This window comes from Hoplias malabaricus, chromosome 3 (genome assembly GCF_029633855.1).
Source record: "Hoplias malabaricus isolate fHopMal1 chromosome 3, fHopMal1.hap1, whole genome shotgun sequence".
NCBI lineage: Eukaryota > Metazoa > Chordata > Actinopteri > Characiformes > Erythrinidae > Hoplias > Hoplias malabaricus.
Window position 1 is genome coordinate 69,808,923 of NC_089802.1, and position 13,667 is coordinate 69,822,589.

At 37.5% G+C, this 13,667-nt stretch overlaps 1 protein-coding gene across 2 annotated transcripts in view; it reads left to right on the forward strand.

Annotated features, from left to right (window-relative positions):
* The window catches only part of lrrfip1b (leucine rich repeat (in FLII) interacting protein 1b), a 53,824-nt gene that overhangs the window by 20,084 nt on the left and 20,073 nt on the right, over positions 1 to 13,667 (forward strand). For both annotated transcript variants that reach the window (XM_066664387.1, XM_066664386.1), the window contains exons 2-6: positions 7,132 to 7,218; positions 9,176 to 9,193; positions 10,462 to 10,509; positions 12,071 to 12,115; positions 12,631 to 12,681. In XM_066664387.1, coding sequence (XP_066520484.1) covers positions 7,132 to 7,218; positions 9,176 to 9,193; positions 10,462 to 10,509; positions 12,071 to 12,115; positions 12,631 to 12,681 — 249 coding nt within the window. The remainder of the gene's footprint in view (positions 1 to 7,131; positions 7,219 to 9,175; positions 9,194 to 10,461; positions 10,510 to 12,070; positions 12,116 to 12,630; positions 12,682 to 13,667) is intronic.

Here is a 13,667-nt window from a genome sequence, read left to right on the forward strand (position 1 = left end):
TGCCTGAAAACTATTTTCTCAATGATTTTGCCAATGAACGGTAAATTAGAAATTGGTCTGTAGTTACTTATCAGAGATAATTCTAAATTTTTCTTTTTTAGAGGAGGCTTTACAACTGCAGTTTTTAGTGTGCTCGGAAAGACCCCCGACATGAGTGAGGTGTTTACAATGTGGAGTATGTCTGGTGCTGTAGTGTCAAACACACTCTTTAAAAATTTGGTTGGTAGTGTGTCAAGAGTTTTTTTCCACAAAAAAAGTTTATAAATGTATGATTACTGATTACATGTTAAACATTAAACCTAGTGATTTCTGTGTTAATAATGTGATGATTTTTACAGCTTTGAATAAGGCAAACAGAAAATTTGTGTTGTTCATTATAAAAATTCCCATCTAGTTTGTGATGTGTTTAAGGCACTTGCTTAATGAATCAACTGGACCAGAGTCATTTGGGGACAGGGCCATGTAAATCTGAGTATCATCTGCATAGCTGTGATAGGACAGCCCATAGTCTTGTAGAATCTGGCCAAGAGGAAGCATATATAAATTAAATAAAAGTGGACCAAAAATAGAGCCCTGGAGGACACCACAGGTCACTGGCATGTTCTCTGAAATATTATTTTCTATTTCAACATTAGGACATTTTTGTACTAGTATTTTTTTTAATGTTTCCGTACATTTTAATAATGGCACAATGATACTGATAACCGTGATAATTTTGCCACTATAATCATGATATTACATATTCATACATTGCACGTCTGGTTGAATCACAATAAAAATGTTATTTTGACAATTTGGAAAAATGTTTTATAATTTTAAGCAGGGTGCCTTTTATTTTAATATAGCAATACATTTCAACTGTTCATTTAAAAAAAAGGCTTTCAATCATTTTAAAGCCCTCTCTAGTGAAAATGACATTTTATATTTTTTGCTTTAAGATGCTTAGAGCTACAAGCATTATTTTGATATTTCAAGTAAGATTTGTAACCAAATCATATTAGATTTGTTCTCTGGTATCTGATCCAGTGGTGGAGGGGTCTTGGATCAGTGGCATTTCTTTTAGTGGTACTGAACATGCATGGTTATTTATGCATATTAGTTTACTCCTTAATGAACGACTCCACCACACTGATACCAGATTGAACAACAAAATGTCCTTCATGTTTTTTTATTGATTTCATGAGAGCTTTAGTTGATGCATCTGGTAGATTTTGCAAATATTAAGGATAAACAGTAGCCAAAATAAAAGCCATACTCCAGTTTTTCCATGTCCTGCTACTTTTTGCCCCTGGCTGGAACACGGTGAACTCATGTGGTTGCATTTAGGCCTTAATGGGTCTGCACAGATGTAGGTTTTCATCAGCCCATCTCTGCTTGGAGACCCTTGCGATTATCACATTTTTTTTGCTGGTTATTAGGCCTTGACCTTGTTTACTCCTTTGCTTTTGTTATCTTCAAGCATCATAGGTTTTTACTCTATGGAGCACAAACAGCAATGGCAGCGTCTAATGAGTGGGCCCCCTACATGGGGAAGGTAATGTGTAGTATAGAATCCGATACATCAAAATAAGTGTGTATTTTGGCAATGCTTCTACTCCATGAGAACAAGAAAAGTGATTTATCTCTCAAACAACAAAAATGACCAATTGAATTCTCAGACGAATTCATCTAAGACCTAGTCAAGATAACGCCTTCTGAGATTGTTGTGAGAATACAAATTATGTTCTTGCTTGTGTTGAGAACCCGAGCAGAGGCCTGTGTCAAGGGGAATAGTGTTTGAAGACACTCATTAATTCATTCATTCATTGTCTGTAACCGCATATCCAGTTCAGAGTCACGGTGGGTCCAGAGCCTACCTGGAATCACTGGGCGCAAGGCAGGAACACACTGTAGGGGGCGCCAGTCCTTCGCAGTGTGACACACACTCGCACATTCACTCACACACTCACATCTTGAAGACACATTTCCTCATAAAACAGGTGACATATGTCTATACAACAACTGAAATAAGGTGATTCCTCCTATAATATTTAAACATTATAAATAAATGGACTTATTAGCTACAACAATTAGAATTTAGATGATTTAGGGCTAGAAAGAGTTAACACTGACATGTGAGCAGTGTGTACATTTCTGAATAGCTTTGCATAGATTCATAGGAATAAGCCAAAACATAAATAAACAAAGTCCGGCAGTCATGGTTTGAGGTGTAAAAATAAGGGATGGTGCCTCTAAGCCATAAATGGGCCCTTTTGGCATTCACATGCTTTCTGTGCTATGATTTATAGGCAGCTTTCCTGCCTCTGTAGTCATTTTTCTCATCTTTTTTTTGGCCTCACAAGTACAAAGCTCCTGCTGCATGGGAAACTGCTTGAAATATGTGATTGTAAATGAGAGCTCCCTGGGCTGCCACGATGTTGACAGGCTGGTCAGTGGATGGCTGACAGAATCTAGGCCACAAGCCTTTCTCTGGCCTGCTCTCAAATCAGTTGTGACTGACCAAGACAAAAGAGCCCAAGTGGCATTCTAACAGCATGCATGCACTTCACAATACAAGTTTCGTAGCCACACAAAGAGTGTTAAAGGATAAGTCTTATACAAAACACTGTAAACTGTAATTGAGGAATGGAATGCCAACACTTTTATTGATAATCTTGTACAACAAACTGAAGTTAAAGCTGGAGTTGGTGATTCTGCATGAGCCAGGTTTTGAAAAAATCCAACCAAAAGGTCCCAACCCCCTTTATTTAGCCCTCATTCCAAAGACTCTCCTCTAAAGCACGAGCATGCACGCTACTTGATAAGTCTCACACGGAGTGAGGAGCACAACCGCCGTGCTATCCAACACCATCTACTTCGTCTTCAGTCACATGTAAGAAAACACCTAACAGCTACATCAGTATTCACCTTGGTTGGGCCTCTGGTATCAAAGGTTCAAACAGTCATTTTCTCCAATGATTTTTATATAACAACCATTATACTGCCACCTAGTGTCCTGCATGTATAAAAGGATAAGTTTTAAACTTGGCTGCCCTTATGAGGGGAACCCACTGTGGAGAATATACTTGTTCATTCAAGGACTACAAAGCACTTTGATTCTTCATGATGATCTCATATCATGTGAATTTATATAAAAATATTAAATTTGTGTTGGTAAAAATGACTTACTGCTACTTTAACAGTTTCAGTGTTATTAAACTGCCATTTTGAAGGTTAAAGGAATACTTTGTAAGAAGTGGCTTTTTTGTCTCCCAAACTCCCCCTACTTGTTTCTGAGTGTAATTTACATTTAGAGTACTTTCATGAAAACAAGTATCATACACACACCTCTCTCTCCTCTCACAGACAAGCCCACACAGACTTTCTGAGCTGAGAAATATTCACATCGGTCACAAATGGCTCTAAGGGGCTTCAACAAATAATCAGGGCTTGTGCACATACACTACCTCTATTTTGAGCTTGGGGAATATGTGAAATCGAATACAATTAAGTCGACTGCATGATTTTTTTTTACAACTGAAAATTGTAATTTTGGTATTACTCTAGTCGTTATAGCAACCGACAGAAACACTAATTATAAAAATCACTGTCCAGTGCTAAAAAGTGAGCTAATCCAGCTAAAGTTAGCAGGTGCTACCACTGGCCCTCATTCATTCGTAACTCTCAAAATCCTGATTCCCTGATTCTAACACTTTGTCGACAACAAAGCCTGGGTTCCACCGACACAGTGTATTTCTGACAAAAGCACACAGCAACCAGAGAACAGCACTTATTACCAGAATCAATGTCTAATGTTGAAAAATGAGCTAATCTGGCTAAAGTTAGCAGCTGCAAATACTGGCTCACTGCTCAGTAATGCTCACAAACCTGACTATGATGAAATGTCATAGTGAGCCAGTGTTTGCAGCTGCTAACTTTAGCCAGATTAGCTCATACCACTAACTAAAACAGCAACACATGAATAAAGGGCAACAAATACTTACTACACCAACTTGTGTCTTCATGTCTGTTTCAGCTTACTCTACTGAGTAAAGTCAGTCACTCTCACTCCCTCTCTTTCTCTTTGCTCTCTCAGAGGAGTCTCACAATCTCTTTGAAGTTGTCATTTTAGGTATAAATACTACATGGTGCTCCTTAAAGGGTGGTTATATAGAAGACCAGAAGTGGATAGTGTCAATATGTAATTAGATTACATGTTGGGGGCTGGAAAAAGGGCACAAGTATTTCTGAGTTTATGACCCCGAACATATCATATAATATCAGTATCTGATCTTTTAATGTCCCTGTGGCTGAATGCCATCAAATCCTCACAGACATGTTCCAGCATCTTGAATTAATCATTCTCAGATATGTAGAAAGCGGTAGTTTAAGCAAAGGAGACTTCATGGCAATATCCTTAATTTCAGAAGGAATGTTGGAAGGGAAGGAATCCACAAAATATGGGCCAAATAATATATAACGAAATCAGAGAATGAAGACAGAAGCAATGTGTTTTATTAATGTTTTAATGAGCTAATGCATTCTCAGTGTTAATAAGGCATGACAGCTTGAGTGTGGTGTCACTTGTTTGAAATTTGAAGAATTGCCTGGTCACTCATACCTTGTGAAAAATTATAGAAAACACTGCCCCCTGCTGAACAACAGCTTTGTGGGGTTTCAGGACTTTACCATGAAGGTGAGCTGTTTGGTTCTCCAGGCATGGCAGGTTAGGGTTAGGGTCTTTCTATTCCATTTTATTATGTTCCCTGTGTAGACAGAGATAATTACACTGAATAAGACTGCTTGTGTTTTAATTGTATGAAGCTTCTTGAGGAACTTAAGATATTTAATGTGCTTGATAGACTTCAGTGTTCACTGTGTGGAGCTGAAAAAGCTTCCTATGTTACAAGCTACAAGCAAGGGGCTGGAAACTAGAGAATGTATGTTAAACAATGTCTATACACTTTTTTTAATGAGTGATGACTACTGTATGTTTGCGCAGTCTATGGCAGCCACATAAGTATAAGCTTAACATGCCTCATGCCAAGTGTTGGCTAGAGGGGTATGAAGCCCCCACATGCTGTGAAGCGGTGTTGGTGATCCTAAACTAATCACCCAACATCAGGACTACAATAATACTCACATGGCTGAAAACCAAATCCAAAAAACAAAGATTCATATCTATTATGAAGCCTTCCCAGAAGCAGAGCAGGGGACATTCCTTATTAATATCCATTTTAAAAGAAAATATCTAAAACATTTGGCTATGAAATGTAATTGTGTTTGTATCTGATAGCAGCTCTTGACAAAAGTCATGCACAAAAATGGCTGCTTTATTAGGTCCAACATGTTCAAAGGAAATGACAACATGGGAGCAACAAATGAGTTGTTCCTTCCTCTCTCTCTCTCTCTGTGTGTGTGTGTGTGTGTGTGTGTGTGTGTGTGTGTGTGTGTGTGTGTGTGTGTGTGTGTGTGTGTGTGTGTGTGTGTGTGTGTGAGAGATATTGTGCTGCCTTGGGAATAGAAAACACACATCCAAAAAAGGTCTCCCATGTATTGTTATTCAACAGTAGATGGGTAATACATTTTATATCAGGAGAAATACACCACAGTTCTTTAGCACTGTAATGAATGTCAGTCAGTGACAGATGTTTAATTAATGTGTATTGACCATGTCAATGTTATAAAACATTGGCATATATTAATATCACATTATTGTCCAGCCCTATATTAAATACTAAAAGGCTATACACTTTTAAATCTGTTTGCTCTACTAATTCCTGCTCGATCACCTGGAGCTTGAGTTTTATATCTGTTATCAGTAATGTACTTGTATTTCTTATTTGGTGTTTTATATTTAATCCCAAAAATAAATAATCCCAGAATCCTGAGTAGTACAACTGTTTACCCATGCCTCCTTTTATCTGGAGATCACCAGTTCAATCCCGATTAATGGCTCAAGTCACAAGTACAAGATTTGTACTAGTTACACTTTAATGTTGTGTATTGTTTTATGTTCTATGTCCTTTGCACTTTAATGTGTGTGCACTGTTCTATGTTTGCACTAGCTTTGCACTAGTTACACTTTAATGTTGTGTATTGTCTTATGTAGCACCTTGGTTCTGGAGGAACGCTATTTCGTTTCACTGTGTACTGTAAACACTGTATACTGCTGAAATGACAATAAACTTCTTGAACTTGAACTTGAACTTGATGTCCAGGGATTCAAGAAAGCACAGTTGGCCTTGCTCTAGAGGGTATTTTGGCCCTCCCTCTCCCCATCCCTCAGCATGATCATAGGCAACGCTCTGGACTGGTATAGTCTTTGCGTCCAACCTTGTGGGAATGTTTATTTACATTGTGTAGTAACAGAGAGACTCCATTATGTGTTGACTTGAGAATTTCTGTCTCCCACAGAATGTCCGTAATTAATGTAGGTCTTACAATTAATACAAACTGAAAATAAAGAAATGTTGATAACACAAACATTTACCTTAAAGGGCTTCTGGTGACTGTCTGTTGTAGTTGTAGTCATATACTGTAAACACCAATGGACACCACCTTAATCTCTGTGTTAACAAGTCTGGGCAATGACTTCACCCTGGCAGATGAACCTTGATTGCTAGCTCAAAGCTTAAAATGTTATCTGTCTTGAACGGATTGATCATGTGAAACTTTATATATCCTTCCACACTCTCTCAGTATCTGTTTCACCCAGGTTTCACTAAGGCTGAGATTACACAGTGTTTTTTGTGAGTTTGTTAGTTTGTCCCAACTCCATTATGACTCTGAAACTGGCATTTATATAAAACAATGGCCTCTGTGATGAGATTAAGCTAATGGCACACTAATGGCTAATCGTTAATCTTCGAGAATGTGTAAAGAGTCTAATTATGTCATGGTATAAAAAGCAACTTCACAAAGGAAGATCAGTCTGGATACAAATCAGAATAGGGTAGTCTTACCTCACCCCTCCAGTATGGTACATATCTATCCCACAATCCCTCCCAAAACCTAGCCTAATATTAAAAAATCTATGTGTAGTTCCAGTTGATACATTGAAAGATATTTTAAGTTATTTTATATAAGTCATGTCTTCTAATTCTGACAGTTTCCTTATTTGTCATCTTTCGCACTGTGTTTGTTTACCAGGCGGAGGTGAAACTGGCGGCTAAACGAGCAGCTCGGGCTGAAGCTCGCGAGATCCGTATGAAGGAGCTGGAGAGGCAACAGAAAGAGGTGAGTACACATATTAAACATTCTGTATGGTATTGTGATGAAATACACTTTGGTGTAGTTATATTCTAGGCTGTAGTACTGCTATACAAGGGCAGTCCATTTCCTGATTAAGGCCTTCCCAAAACATAGAAACATCTTGAACATAAGACATAATTACTAATATTCAGCAAAATGTTTGGCCAAAGATGTAAGCAAAATCAACTTAGTAAATTGACTTCAAATACATAGCAATATCTAGTTATTAATATAGCTTTAAATATTGTAAAACCGGTAGGAATTGTGTAAATATGTAAATTCAAAAGCAATATAAGCACCTTCATTTACATTCTCTGTAATAAAGCCTAGGGATTATATTAGGCTATTTTTCTCGTGGTGACAGTATATTTCTAATGAATATTATATTCCACCCCGAATGGTACCATAAGAGGGGGCATCTTCTTAAAACAAGTGAAAGGTGTCATATTTTAATATTGAAGTATTGGTTTAATAATCATAATCATTTGTGGCTTCTTTTTCTTATTGTGTGCCGTACATAGCAGTACAATAAGCTAAAGATTCTAAATGAGCCGATGTATTAATTATAAAAGTCATATCAGAAAGAAAATGACATGTATTGATTATATAAATTTACTAGATTTTGTTGTTAGTTGCCAAGAGATTTTACAGTGTGCTTTGTCTTTATTGCAGTATTGGCTAAACGTTTATAATATGCAAATAACCCCTCAATGCTATGTGTAGCATTTGGGTCAAAATAATGCAGGTCAATGTTAATTTGGGTCAAAGATTCAGCAGTGAGTTTTAGTATAATGAGTTCAAACACAATGCGAATCCCTAAAATAACAATATGTGCATCTCTAACTAGAGCATAAACGTCTACTGAACATATTGTGTAAAATAAAACTATAGCTAGACATGAGTAAACACGTCCCACTCACAAAAAAAGACTCAGGATTACAGATTACTATGAAGCAAACTGATCCGTGTACAGACTTGTAAGGGGTTAAAGCTCTTTTAAAGGCTCCAAAGTGGATTAGTGGGTCGAAGCACTGTAGGGAGTTAGTGTGAACTTTCTGGAGGTAGCATTTCAGAAGAGATGGCCTTTGGATAGGGCATGAATACAGAACAAGGTAGCGTCTAATGGTTTCAGGCAGTTAAAGGAAGCCAAATGAAATCAATCACCAGGCCATGTGTGCAGCACCTTGTTTGATTTGGAAGGTAAGATGGAGAGTGACTCTAGAGTTGAGACAAATAGTCTCTGACTGTGTCCGCTAACTGTAGAGTGGAATGAGGGATCATTAACTTGTGAGTTGACTTATATGACACATTTGACTAGATTTAGAATCTGTCTGCTGTTTTATCGCATGTTATTTGTGTGACTGATTGATTTATGTTGTTTGTATGTTTGATTATGTGTTTTAAACTAAGGGTGAATGTAATGTGTTGAATGTTTGGATCCTGTATTCTAAAGTGAGACCAAGAAAACAAAGTATTTGTTGGACAATAGTTCCCCCCCTACCCTCTCTAGTGTACTGACCCACCGTTTAGAAAATTACCCAGTTTAGTGGAACTGTTAAGAGCAAAGTACAGGAACGAAGCTTGGGATTAAGATTTGGCCCAAAGACCATGGGTTTTCACATATACGAGGCCAACACATAACTCCATAACGCCAACTGCGTTACACAATTCTGATCTTTTCTATTGTTGTTAAGAGGTTAGCCAAGCTGTACAAAGGTAAATGGACAAAAACAATATTATCTGGAGTTTATACAGAAATAATGGTGGGCTTATAACAGAATAGAAGCAGACATTAGTGGAATTGTGACAATGTTATTGTTATTTCCCACTGATTAACCCTACTTTAGGTTGTCGTCTGTTAATACAACTGCATGTGGTCTTCTCTTTCATTCTCCATGACTCTTTCTGCTTCTCCATCTGGTTTTCCCTGCTGCTCTTTTAGATATATCAGGCTCAGAAGGTAAGCCATATGCCACCAAGTTCAGTGTTTTCTTCTGTGTCTCTGTTGTATTAACATTACAATTGTTCAGTTGGTATTGTTATATCATTAAATATCATTTTTACGTTACAGTATTTTAGAGGATAAAATCTCAGGCCTCAAAATATCTCAAGTTCTTTAGGAAATGATTCAATGCATCATGAATTCCCAAACGCTTTTAATTTAAACAGATTGTTTTGGGACAGTTTATCATTTTCCTGAATTATATTTAAGAGTACATTAAATAGTATTTACATAGCAGCACAATATAGACCGTTAAAAACACCAAAAAATAACGAGCACATTGGAAAATAGCCGAAGCACATGCTTTATAGAATATGATCATGGACATTTCTAACATTCTAACAATGCAGAATTGATCACTCCTCTGTGTACTGGGAAGGGAAGCAGCTGCACTAAACAAGGAAAGATCTAGGAAGTTTGAGGATACTGCAGCATTATACACTATCAATGCATTGGACATATATAAGTACATAAGGGTACGAACAGCACTGTGCAAAAGCCACAGACTTCTCTTATTTTAAATGATTTCCATTCAAATCAAGTATAAGTTACTTATATTATGAGTAATTATATAAATGATTAATATTTAATAGTATTAAAACATATTTAATAATCTTGCATGTAAGTTCAACAATTCAGTGTAATATACACAGTATGCCGTATATAATATAGTACTTTTGTCCTCTTCACCCACCATTTTTGGAGGTTCTTTGTATTTTCTGTTTTTCGCAATCCTGCTTGGTAGGAAGATACCTTTGGAGATCTTGAAGCAAATTTGAAGGTTACTTTTTATTTAATGGTCACAGATGGAAGGTTTCACATGTTTTTCATGGTTGTGCCATTTATTGTTTAGTAATTTATAAACTCCAGTTGAGGAAACTCATGATTCCTTTGACATTTTCCCTCTTTACGCTAGTGCAATACCGTAAATCTAAACACCATGAGGTTATGGTATTTTGTTCTTTTCTGAAACTGAAATATGAGTCCACTTGTACATATCTGATTGTCTGAATTATAATTAGGCAAAAAAAATTGGTTTCTGACTGTTGTTTTTAACATTTACTAAAGAGAAAGTGATAACGTTTCATGGCACTTTATGCTATGTGTGCGTATATATGTGTGTACTATAACTCTCCCTCACCTCAACAGGTCATAATTTCACCTTTTTCTCTCCATTCCTCCTCATTTTCTCTTCTTGCTTTCTTCCACTGTGCCCACAACCCCAGAAATATTATGGGCTGGACAGCAAATGGGGCCATATTGAGCAGTGGATGGTATGCCATGTAAAACCACAAAGCTGCATGCAGTGTGTGGCACAATTTGGTGATTAGAATCAGAGCCAGTACAGAGAGAAAGCTTTAGCAGATATAGCAGATACCTCTCTGTGAAATGTACGCCACAATAGATTTCACTACAGTTGGACCATCCTGCATTACAGTGATGTTTTTAGTCTAGTAATATGTGTTATGTAGCGGATGCTGGTTTATCCCCATTTGTATGTAGTGCTACAGAGATGACGTTGTATTAAGGCCACACAATAATGTACAGTGTGTAGACTGTAGAAACTGTGAAAACAAAAATGCATCCAAAGTTTGTATAATTGCAGTAGATATGTATAAATTAAATGGAAAGCTCTGGAGCAGCTGCGTAAGTGCCTGTGGAATTCCTACCAAATGATAAGGATTGGCTTGAAGGGTATAACGCCTTCCGGCACTGGTCTATGGAGAAGTGGAACTGGGTTCCCTGGAGTGATGGAGATCTTGCCAAAACTTTGCGGTGAGTTGGAGTGGCATTTAAAGAGAGCATTAATGGGGTCAGATACTGATGCTGGATGATTAATTCAGGATCATAAATACCACTCCAATTCCAATCCCAAATATATTTCCACTGCTCCATAGCCTTGTGCTGGGGGCTTTATACCCTCAGCCTGCATTTCTGACTGATGAAGACCTCTTCATTAAGAAAGATATAGTTACTCAGTGTAAAGGACTGAGATTGCATTCCCAAAAACCACACTGTTTATAAAAACAGCTACGTTTCTGAGAATAACTATAATAAATTGTGATATTTCCCACCTCTAATCATAATATTTGCCTCAATTCATATTGTGCAGCCCTCCCCGTATCGTGCTTTCCACTCCCCTGGACATTATAAAGCAATGGGGGCTTGGAGACCATCTGACATGTGGGCTTTAGTAGAGACGCTTATAATATATAGTAGGATTATAGCGCTGTGGCGTGACCCACAAGCTTACAGCCATTCTAACCTTTCCACACTCAGTCTTAAGCTTTCTCTCAGACCTAAACATGCTCTAAACCTTGATATGACACAGTGATATTGTAATGGAATGGCTCAGTGCATGCTTGGTGGTGGTGGTGATGGTGCTTTCTGGTATTTGTTTGCATTCACGGCAAGAAACGATACAATTTACAGTAATATTAAGTAAAATCATCTTAAAAGTTGTCAATATATCTGCTATTTTTCTATAGAGAATTAAAATTAAGAACATTATTCAACCTATTTCTTGACTCTTTTGCTTGTATTAAAATGATTTCACGTAGAGAATGTGTCTTTAAATTGGCAGCTCCAAATGAAGCTTAAAACGATTTTTTAAATAAAATCACTTAAAACAGGGGAAGCAGCCAAGACGTAGGTTGAAAAGCCTACATTCATACTACAATTTCAAAAAGACAAATATTAGATATATTTGACAAGATTTAAGTTGATTTCTCTTGATAAGATATCATTGGTGTAGTGTTTTGTGGTTTTCCACAAAACTGACCTTCAATTCCTTCCCTTCTTTCCCCTTTTTTTCCTGCTGCTGCTTCTTTGCAGGAGGACAGCGAGCGTTACTCTCGCCACTCACGGAGACACGCCTCGGTCTGTATTCTCACCTTTACTCACGCCCAGCTACCCCACATTCTCCTTCCTTTTTCTGATATTGATCCTTGTCCTGCCCACTCATCTGTAACCTTTTAAATATTGTAGACTCTCTTTCAGTGTACTTTTATTATTACACCTAGCCTTGTAGCAGGAGTAGATACAATACCCTCAGAACCCACCTAACCCAAATGACCGAGTCCAAGCCAACGCAAGCTGTGCTTGTGCAGTATACAAAGGTTTAGACACATGCATGGCTTTCTAAATGAAAATATGTGCACGTTTTCTGCAGAGAACATGCCTTTAGTGGAATTGTTCTTTAAAATAGGATTCTTAGAAGATCAGCAAAACATTAGTTATGTCATTTGACCAGGGGTGCCCACATTACTGTAGTATATTTGGTTGCTATACATTCATCCATAAAGGAACATACTCAGTTTTCCATCTATAAAATAAAAGGTACAGGTTGCATTATCATCTCGTGACTTGTTCATGTTTTTGTCTCCATCTTGTAGATATCAGATGATGAAGAGCGGATGTCTGTGGGAAGCCGGGGCAGTTTGAGGGTCAGTATGTCTGCAGTTTGTATGAAGAACGTCTCCTACCACTGGATAAGACTGATTTCACAATGTGATGTTCGGATAACTAACTGAAACATTGGCATAAAGCCTTTATTTGGACTTGTAAGCTCTGAAGCAGCTTTTAAGATCTAAATCAGTTCATATGGAGGAGTATAAAAAATGGCATAGCATTGTAGATTATTGATAGAATAATAAATTTAGTTGAGGTAGGAGTACATTCCTCTAAGTTTAAGTATCAGGGCATTGTGACAGAAGCAAAGCTATAAACAAAAGTTAGTAGAATAGCCCATATCCACACTCAAAAAAAAAAAAACACCACTTAAAATATAAAGTAAAATATTTAAAATGACATCAGAAAAATACCTTGAAAATAAGTACAAAAGTACTAATATATAAAAATGTATTGATGTGCCATAATGGTATTAACTACAGACCTCATTCAGTCATTGCCTGTAACCACTTATCCAGTTTGAGGTCGCGGTGGGTCCGGAGCCTACCCGGAATCACTGGGCACAAGGCGGGAACGCACCCTGGAGGTCGCTGTTTCTATCCCCAGTGATGCCTTAGCTGTTTGAGGCTGGGAAAGCATGACTGGCTTTGCTTTCTGGGTAGGAGGCCCTACTCGCACCGTATTTGTCTGCCCACAATGATAGCCAACATGGGCCTCTGTCGGCTGATATCACAGATTTGGCGTTGTTCTCAGACATGTCAAGCTGTTCAGTTGCCTCATGTTTCATAGGAAACAGATATTCACAACAACCCTCCCAAGACCAAGGCAATGTGTGAAATTAGAAAATTTTTAAAATAAATAAATAAATAAAAAAGTTTTTGGACCGCAACTATTTACATTTACTGTGTACTTAGAAGGTATAAATTCATCGTTATGTCTTAGGTCAGTGTGTGTGTGTGTGTGTGTGTATACATATCTGCCTATGGGTGTATTTTACTGAATTTCTGCAATGCTACAGCCA